Source organism: Chiloscyllium punctatum, chromosome 15, assembly GCF_047496795.1.
Source record: "Chiloscyllium punctatum isolate Juve2018m chromosome 15, sChiPun1.3, whole genome shotgun sequence".
Classification (NCBI taxonomy): Eukaryota; Metazoa; Chordata; class Chondrichthyes; order Orectolobiformes; family Hemiscylliidae; genus Chiloscyllium; species Chiloscyllium punctatum.
Window position 1 is genome coordinate 10,256,816 of NC_092753.1, and position 10,141 is coordinate 10,266,956.

General features: G+C 42.8%; 2 protein-coding genes across 2 annotated transcripts in view; one reads left to right on the forward strand and one right to left on the reverse strand.

The window, feature by feature from the left end:
* Nucleotides 1-10,141, reverse strand: part of cog3 (component of oligomeric golgi complex 3) — a 522,289-nt gene that overhangs the window by 50,310 nt on the left and 461,838 nt on the right. Inside the window, exon 2 of the mRNA XM_072584618.1 lies at nucleotides 220-366. Within this exon, the coding sequence (XP_072440719.1) occupies nucleotides 220-366 (147 nt within the window). The remainder of the gene's footprint in view (nucleotides 1-219; nucleotides 367-10,141) is intronic.
* The window catches only part of LOC140485885 (protein capicua homolog), a 37,485-nt gene continuing 31,866 nt past the window's right edge, over nucleotides 4,523-10,141 (forward strand). The window contains exon 1 of the mRNA XM_072584335.1: nucleotides 4,523-4,527. Within this exon, the coding sequence (XP_072440436.1) occupies nucleotides 4,523-4,527 (5 nt within the window). The remainder of the gene's footprint in view (nucleotides 4,528-10,141) is intronic.

The window sequence follows — 10,141 nt, forward strand, 5'->3', positions numbered from 1 at the left end:
AGGAGGTATCTATGAATCTGGGTGCATAGCTATTTGACAGCACTGAACACCTTTTGTTACACAATACCCTATTGTTTAAAATGATCCTGTTAATGTGCATGTTTTAGTCTCTTTCTTTATCATTTTGTTGAGACAACAGAAGACCATTATCCAAAGTTTAACTCTTTCATGTCCTAATAACAAGTGCATCAATTCTGTACATGGCAATTGGGTAGGTACCTGCTGAGCAGTTTCAATTTTGTCATTTTCCATGTCTAAGGCAATAAAGCCTTTCAGAAGAATATCCTCAGTCGATTCAGGAACTGCAGCTGTAAGAGGAACAGTGATGGATCTCGATGCCAGGCTGCAGAGGTCCTCAATTGGCAACTGTTGGAAAGATAACAGAGGTACCTCTAGGTTAACCATCTACAATAGCACGCAAACTTGCAGGGAGGACTAGCAACCAAGAGGTTGAGATTACAAATCCCAACATAGCAACTTGCTCATGAGTTACGTTGGAAATCTATTGGATAGCACCCATGAAAAGTCATCAAACCCTCATGATTATTGCACAAATCCAACTAACATCCTTTGGTCAAGGTTCAGTCCACACCACCCAATTGCCTCTTCATGGTTTCAGATGAAGTTACAGTTGCTAATACGGTAAATGCTGTCCTTTCAACAATTCTCCAATCCAAAAACAAATCAGTGCTGCAATAATCCACAAATATATTGGCAACTGTTCATTCACCATTAATTTATCAATTATCTAGTGATGGCTATTTCAAGCTGACTTTAAGTGAAACATCGAAGGCTTGCTGTCAGCCAGTAAGCAGCATTTACACCACAGAACTGCATCTCGTGAGCTGAAAATTGTGGCAATAGTTTTACACCAATTAAATAACCTCTTTGCTTTGGGGAAAGATACACAAAGTCCTTGCAAGAACTTGGCCTAATGGTAATATATAACTGGAAAGAGACTTGTTTTCTCCTTGTGTGTTGTCTGTATCCAATTTTCTTTGGGAAAATTCAACTATGCCAACATTTGCCTGGTTAGCTCATTCAAAACTCTTCCGCCAGTATCCAAACACATCACCCACTAATACCGGTCTCTGGTCGGACTCCTCAAATTTAAGATTTGCACCCTTGCATTCATGTCTATCTAAATCTTAGCCCAAAACTCTCTGTAATGACATCCAACACCACTACCTTTAAAGATTAATGCAGTCATCTAAATTATGGTCTTCTATACATTCTGGATTTTTGCTGTACCCTCAGTTGGAGACTGCACGCACAGCTGAAGCTCTATAGTTCCCTCATATAATCTGCCTACCTTGTTCTCTCCTCCTTCAAAATGGTTTTTAAAAGTAATCACATTGAGCATGCTTTTGTTCACTATCACTACATTACTGCATGCGATTCAATCACAGAATCCCTACAGTGTGAAAGAAAGCCATCCTGTCCATTGTGTCCAGATCTACTCCTCCAAAGAGCATCCCACCCAGACCCATCCCCCTACCCTATCCCTGTAATCCTGCATTCCCCATAGTTAACCCATCTAGCCCGCACATCCCCAGACACAATGGGCAATTTAGCACAGCCAACCCAATTTCTAAATTCTTGGAAGTGCAGGGTCGGATTAGAACAAATCAGCATGGATTTAATAAGGGGAGGTCATGCCTGAAAAACCTGTTAGAATTATTTGAAGTAACAAAAAGGTTAGACCAGGGAAACCCAATGGATGTTATCTATCTAGATTTCCAAAAAAGGCTTTGACAAGGTGCCTCACGGGAAGCTGCTGAGTAAGGTGAGTGCCCATGGTGTTTGAGGTGAGCTACTGGTACGGATTGAGGATTGGCTATCTGACAGAAGGCAGAGAGTTGGGATAAAAGGTTCTTTTTCGGAACACAGCCGGTGACATGTGGTGTCCCGCAGGATTCAGTGTTGGGGCTGCAGCTGTTCACTTTATGGATTAATGATCTGGATGAAGGGACTGGGGGCATTCTGGTGAGGTTCACCGATGATACGAAGTTAGGCGGACAGGCAGGTATTTGTGAGGAGGTGGGGAGGCTGCAGAAACATTTCGACAGGTTAGGAGCGTGGTCCAGGAAATGGCTGATGAAATTCAACATGAGCAAGTGCGAGGTCTTGCACTTTGGAAAAAAAGAATAGAGACATGGACTATTTTCTAAAAGGTGAGAAAATTCATAAAGCCAAAGTACAAAGGGATCCTAGACCAGGATTCTCTAAAGGTTGACTTGCAGGTTGAGTCCATGGTTAAGAAAGCAAATATAATGTTGTCATTTATCCCAAGAGGGTTGGAATATAAAAGCAGCAATGTGCTTCTGAAACTTTATAAAGCTTTAGTTAGGTTCCATTTAGAATACTGTGACCAATTCTGGGCCCCACATCTCAGGAAGGGCAAACTAGCACTGCAGCGTGTCCAGCAGATATTCACACAAATGATCCCTGGAATAGTAGGCTTAACATACGATGAAAGGCTGAGGATCCTGGAATTGTATTCATTAGAGTTTAGAAGGTTGAAAGGGGGATATAATAGAAACTTCCAAGATAATGCATGGCTTAGAAAGGGTGGACGCTGAAATTATTTCCGTTAGGTGGGGATACTAGGAACTGTTGGCACAGCTTTAGAATTAGAGGGGGTCAATTTAGAATGGAAATGAGACAAGGTTTCTTCAGCCAGAGAGTGGTGGGTCTGTGGAATTCATTGCCATGGAGTGCAATGGAGGCCGGGATGTTAAATGTCTTTAAGGCCGGGATTGATAAGTTCTTGATCTCGCAAGAAATTAAGGGCTCCAGGGAGAGTGTGGAGAAGCGGAGTTGAAATGCCCATCAGCCAAGATTAAGTGGCGGACTGGAGTCAATGGGCTGAATGGCCTTACTTCTGCTCCTACGTCTTACGGTCTTGTTAACCCACCTAACCTGCACATTTTTGGACTATGGGAGGAAACACACACAGACGTGAGAAGAATGTACAAACTTCACATAGTTGCTGAGGGTGGAATCAAACCCAGGTCCCTGGCACTGTAAGGCAGCACTACTAACCACTGAGCCACCCTACAATTTATTTTTAAACTTTACCTGGATAAACACCTGCAAACGCTTTTACTAAGAGATATATGTCGTCCGTGCGACTTTATTTATGTTTGTGCACATGCATGCAAGAGAGAGTGTGGGCTTGGCAGGGTGTGGTGGTTAAGGGGCACTAATCATCAGATTGCAATCTGGGCACTGGTATCACTGGAGCACAGCAGAACAACCACCTCAGTGATGGATCTCTCACACACATTCGCTGCTGCAAATTCCTAACAATTTGCAATCCCAGCCAGAAATAGCACACTAGACTCAGGAGGCCCCAGGAGGAGTGTTAAATGGCAAACTCTTCTCTTCTCTTCTCGTGGGTTTCAGGTTATGCTGTGCTTTCTGTAATTGCATTCATTGAAGAGCAAAAAAGATTGCTTAAGATAAAGTTTCTTTTGATTTCCACTTTCCAAGTACACCTAATCTCAAGTACTCCAGCAAGAGGAGAGTAAGCTCTGAGATGTAAGCATAGGAAAAAGACTGGACCAAGGAGTAGGCCATTCAGCCCTTCAAGCCTGCTCCACTATTTCATATAATGATATATCATCCAACTCACTCTCCCGTTCCCGCTTCTTCCTAATGCCCCTTGATGCCTTTAGCCCCATGAAACATTTTCAACCTCTTCTTGAAAACATTCAATGCTTCGGCCTTAATCACTTCCTGCAGAGAATTCCACAGGTTCACCATGCTTGGTGAAGAAATTTCTCATCTCCGTCAGAAATGGCCTACCTTGTCGTCTTAGAGTAGGAACATTCATCCAGTCTAGTCCTGTTCGAAACTCGAGCGTTTTTGTGGGATGCCCCATCTTCTTCTAAACTCCAGTGAATATTGTCCTAACTGATCCAGTCTCTCTTCAAATGCCATCCCAGAAAACACTCTGGTAACCTCTTTGCCACATTCCATCCATAGCCAGAACACCCATCTTCCGATAAGGAGACCAGAATTACACACAATATTCCTGCACAATTTCAGCAGGGCAACCCTGTTCCTGTACTCGAATTCTCTCATAATAAAAGACCAACAAACTCAATTCTTCACCTGCATGCTTACTTTCAGCAATATATATGAATATAGGAGAAACGATGGACAGGGAAGATCTTTTCTACCGTGCCCCATATAATTGAGATACATTGTGCTTTACAGTATTTTCATTCTCCACATTGACTATTGGAACAACGATTTCAACGTTACCAAAGATGAACTGAAGAAAATTACATCTGCTGTAGGAAAGATGTTATTAAACCGGAAAAAGTGCAAAATAGATTTACATGGATGTTACTGAAACTGGAAGATTTGATATACAAGGAGAAACTCAGACATTCTTCCCCGGAGTTTAAGCAGAGGGGTAACTTTATAGACGTTTATAAAACCTTGAGGGGCATGGATAGAGTAAATAGATTAGGTCTTTCCTCCAGAGGAGGGGGGTCCAAAACTAGACGGCATGAGGTGAGACAGCAAACATTTAAAAAGGAGTAACTCTTTCACACAGAGGGCGGTGCATTTATGGAACAGGCTGCCAGAGGAAGTGGTAGAGGTGGGTACAATTACAACATTTAAAAGACATTTCAACAAGTAGGTAAGGTTTAGAGCGATAAGGAGCAAATGCTGGCAAATGGGAGAGTTTTGGAAAGCTGGTCGGCATGGATGAGTTGGGCCGAAGGGCCTATTTCCATGCTGTATACCTCTGTGACTCTAAATGAATGTCATACCAACAGGTTGATAACAGAAAGTTAACCGCATGGTCAAGAGAGACAGTGGTCAGGTCCAGCTGTGTAAGAATGCAAGTTTATGAGGAAGACTCTTGGAACACAGTGGTACTGAATCTACTCCTGGGTGAGGAAAATCTGTGTTCAAGTCCCATCTGCCCTGCAGAAGTATCTGAACAGGTTGTGGCACCATGGTAGCATCCCGACCTCTGAACAAGGAGGCCCAGAATCAAGTATAATCTGCTTCATTGGCATGTAACACCACTCTGAGCAGGTTGATTAGAAAATACCTATAAGTTTATGAGACTATTTAGAGGGATTAGACAATTAAACATCCCTAAGCTTGATCTATTCTGTAGATCTTCCTAGGAAGTGGATTCTATGATTAAATATTCTTTCTAACTGCAAAACTTATTTGTCATTGCTGGAGAGAAAATAGAAGAGTGAGACCAGAAATTATTTACAAAGATAATCTTGTCTCTTGAGATATCTGGGGAAGACAATAGACAATAGGTGCAGGGGTAGGCCATTCTGCCCTTCGAGCCTGCACCACCATAACCCTGGATTCCACTATCCTTGAGAGCTCTATCCAACTCTTTCTTTAATGAATCCAGAGACTGGGCCTCCACTGCCTTCTGGGGCAGAGCATTCCACACCCCCACCACTCTCTGGGTGAAGAAGGTTCTCCTCATCTCTGTCCTAAATGGCCTACCCCTTATTTTTAAGCTGTGTCCTTTGGATCGGGACTCACCCATCAGCAGAAACATGTTTCCTGCCTCCAGAGTGTCCAATCCTTTAATAATCTTATATGTCTCAATCAGATCCTCTCTCAGTCTTCTAAACTCAAGGGTATACAAGCCCAGTCGCTCCAATCTTTCAACATAAGATAATCCCTCCATTCCAGGAATTGACCTCGTGAACCTAAGCTGCACTCCCTCAATAACCAGAATGTCTTTCCTCAAATTTGGAGACCAAAACTGCACACAATATTTCAGGTGCGGTCTCACCAGGGCCCTGCATAGCTGCAGAACTTCTTAGCTCCTATACTCAATCCCTCTTGTTATGAAGGCCAGCATGCTATTAGCCTTCTTCACTACCTGCTGTACCTGCATGCTTACCTTCATTGACTGGTATACAAGAACACCCAGATCTTTTTGTACTGCCCCTTTACCTAAATTGATTCCATTTAGGTCGTAATCTGCCTTCCTGTTCTTGCCACCAAAGTGGATAACCATACATTTATCCACATTAAACTGCATCTGCCATGCATCTGTCCACTCACCTAACCTGTCCAGGTCACCCTGTAATCTCCTAACATCCTCCTCACATTTCACCCTGCCACCCAGCTTAGGATCATCAGCAAATTTGCTAATGTTACTATTAATACCATCTTCTATATCATTAATATATATTGTAAAAAGCTGCGTTCCCAGCACTGATCCCGGCGGTACCCCACTGGTCACTGCCTGCCATTCTGAAAGGAGAAAGTGCTTAGACCTTGTTATTCATTGGAACGTAATCAAAAAAATGCCTTTTTGTTATTCAGTATAAAGCTCTGCAAGACTGCCCTTTCAAACTAAGATTGCTCGTCTACAAATTGGAAAAGAGTGGTGTTTAGATAAACTTGTTCCTGTTTTCAAGATGCATGTATTGAGTCATTAACTGTGAAAACAGAATAAGCTTGTGTTAAGGCTAAAAGCAAATGGGACATGCCACCGCTCCAACCACACCACTCTACGGTCAATAACCTGAAATGTTTCTCTCTCTCGCTCTCTCTCTCTACCCCCACAAAGGCTGCTAGACCTGCTCAGTGTTTCCAACATTTTCTGTTTTATTTCAAAGCTTGCCGTACTGATGAATAGAATTTTCTCCCTCAGAGCTTTAGCTTTTGGGCTATGTTCTATAATGTGTAAGAAAGGGGGTCCATCAACAGGGAGACCAGCAGATACGAGCAGATTGTGCAAAGGATTCGCCAATGCCACTAGATGAATGCAACTCTCAAATGATCTTTGTAAATGACGACTTAAATATTGTGTAATATTAATTCTCATTGTGCTTAAAATCAAATCATTGACTGCAACCAAATATGGAGCTTCAAACAAATGGCCTAGAGGTATCTGTCATAACAATAAAAAAAAGTAAAAGCAATTACTCAAATTCTAGCTCCTTTTGTTTTGCTGTACCTCACATCCCTCAATTCGCTTACTTCCCAACATTCCATTCATTTCAATCTTGAATATATGGGGTTCTTGTGGTAGTGCCCTACCTCTGGGCCAGAAGGTCCAGGTTCAAGTCCACCTCCTCCCGAACAAGTCTATTGAACACATCCATATTCCATCATAGAGTCATAGCAATGTACAGCACAGAAACAGACCCTTCGGTCCAACCTGTCCATGCCGACCAGATATCCCAACCCAATCTAGTCCCACCTGCTAGCACCCAGCCCATAACCCTCCAAACCCTTCCTATTCAGATACCCATCCAAATGCCTCTTAAATGTTACAATTGTACCAGCCTCCATCACATCCTCTGGCAGCTCACTCCATACACGTACCACCCTCTGCGTGAAAAAGTTGCCCCTTAGGTCTCTTTTATATCTTTCCCCTCTCACCCTAAACCTATGCCCTCTAATTCTGGATTCCCTGACCCCAGGGAAAAGACTTTGCCTAATTATCCTATCTGTGCCCCTCATAATTTTGTAAACCTCTATAAGGTCACCCCTCAGCCTCCGACGCTCCAGGGAAAACAGCCCCAGCCTGTTCAGCCTCTCCCTATTGCTCAGATCCTCCAACCCTGGCAACATTCTTGTAAATCTTTCCTGAACCCTTTCAAGTTTCACAACATCTTTCCAATAGGAATGAGACTAGAATTGCATGCAATATTCCAACAGTGGCCTAACCAATGTCCTGTACAGCCGCAACATGACCTCCCCAATTCCTGCACTCAATACTCTGACCAATAAAGGAAAGCATACCAAACGCCTTCTTCACTATTCTATCTACCTACGACTCCACTTTCAAGGAGCTATGAACTTGCTCTCCAAGGTCTCTCTGTTCAGCAACACTCCCTAGGACCTTACCATTAAGTGTAAAGGTCCTGCTAAGATTTGCTTTCCCAAAATGCAGCACCTCACATTTATCTGAATTAAACTCCATCTGCCACTTCTCAACCCATTGGCCCATCTGATCAAGATCCTGTTGTAATCGGAGGTAACCCTCTTCGCTGTCCACTCCACCTCCAAATTTGGAGTCATCTACAAACTTACTAACTGTACCTCTTATGCTTGCATCCAAATCATTTATGTAAATAACAAAAAGTAGAGGGCCCCGCACCGATCCTTGTGGCACTCCACTGGTCACAGGCCTCCAGTCTGACAAACAACCTTCCACCACCACCCTCTGTCTTCTACCTTTGAGCCAGTTCTGTATCCAAATGGCTAGTTCTCCCTGTATTCCATGAGATCTAACCTTGCTAACCAGTCTCCCATAGGGAACCTTGTCGAGCGCCTTACTGAAGTCCATATAGATTACATTTACTGCTCTGTCCTCATCAATCTTCTTTGTTACTTCTTCAAAAAACTCAATCAAGTTTGTGAGACATGATTTCCCACGCACAAAGCCAAGTTGACTATCCCTAATCAGTCCTTGCCTTTCCAAATACATGTACATCCTGTCCCTCAGGATTCCCTCCAACAACTTGCCCACCAACGAGGTCAGGCTCACTGGTCTATAGTTCCCTGGCTTGTCCTTACTGCCCTTCTTAAACAGTGGCACCACGTTTGCTAACCTCCAGTCTTCCGGCACCTCACCTGTGACTATCGATGATGCAAATATCTCAGCTAGAGGCCCAGCAATCACTTCTCTAGCTTCCCAGAGAGTTCTTGGGGTACACCTGATCAGGTCCTGGGGATTTATCCACCTTTAACTGTTTCAAGACATCCAGCACTTCCTCCCCTGTAATCTGGACATTTTGCAAGGTGTCACCACCTATTTCCCATCATTGCAACTTCTGCAAGTTCAAAGCCATTACAGGAGAGTCACTGGCTACAACCAGATGGTTAAGAACAGAACCACACAGGATCAGTCCCACTCCTCCTGATGCTCCAACAAAGTGCCTAAAGAAGTTTTGCCAGAGTAAGAACACTATATAAATGCTGGATAACTGTTTTAATGGCATGTGGTGAAAGAAAAACACTGCTGCCTTTAAGCGGCTAAATCTTGCATGAGAACAGCAAGAGGTATTACCATCAGCAACATTAAATAGACCTGTAAAGGGGATAAGGATTGAAATAGGAAACATGGGATCTGAGGGCCCATCATACATGCCTGTATGGCTGATGGGTAAAAGGCCAAGTTGCTCCAGCCTTTGAAGCCTGTGGACAATTAGAATCCTTGAAACTTTATTCTACCAAATAGTAATTCACATGGCATAGCTCCTTTAACATGCAAATTAGATTTTGATGAAGAATGCTTAAAGACTATCAGTAAAGTGAATTTTAAGCAGGGTGAAAGAATGTAAGGGAGGTAGGGGAGGTACTGAATTCTCAGAAGGAGATTACAAAACCTGGACCAAGGGGCTGATGGAACAGATGCAGCTAGCAGGTAGATTCATGTCCTCCTGCTCATGATAAAATATTCACAATCAGAAAGCCCAAGTGATTTTGAAGTACAGTTATGCTCCAATGAAATAACTGGGTCAATGGTCAGGATCTTGCACTCAGAAAGCTTCCCACAAAGATCTAACCATCTCTGTGAAGTATACTTTCATGTTCCAGGTCAATTTGTTTCTGGTGCCAGGTCAAGGAAATCTCCAGCCATACAGCAGCAGTGATGTCAGCAAGTGGGGTAAATAACCAATCACAATGAAGCACTCTCAGACAACAGACCAGGAAGTAAAAATATCTGTATCCCTTGACTTTCAATTTCCTAACTTTACAGATGGGAAAACATGGATTGGGAGATATGAGATGAAGGCGAAAGATAGAATTTTAAACAAAGAGAAAGTGGAAAATGTGGAACTTCTCATTATGGAGAAATTTACATTCAAATAAAATTACTCCTTCAAAGCCGGTTCTCACAATCATTATTAACTAACGAGAAGATTAAGTACTAATAAAGTGAGTGAGTGCAACTCTTTCAAGGATTTTTATACAACACTAACAATTAAAAAGTGTCAGCACTTGTCAGTTCCGTGATTTCTGTTAGACTACACTGCTGGAGGAGCTCATGTTCTGGAGAGACGCAGCTTGATTGACAATAACCTCTGGATTGCCATATTTAACTATAAAATGTGCACGTATGGACTCCAGAAGTTACTGTCAGTTTCAGCAGAGTAGCAAAGGCAATATCTGCCTG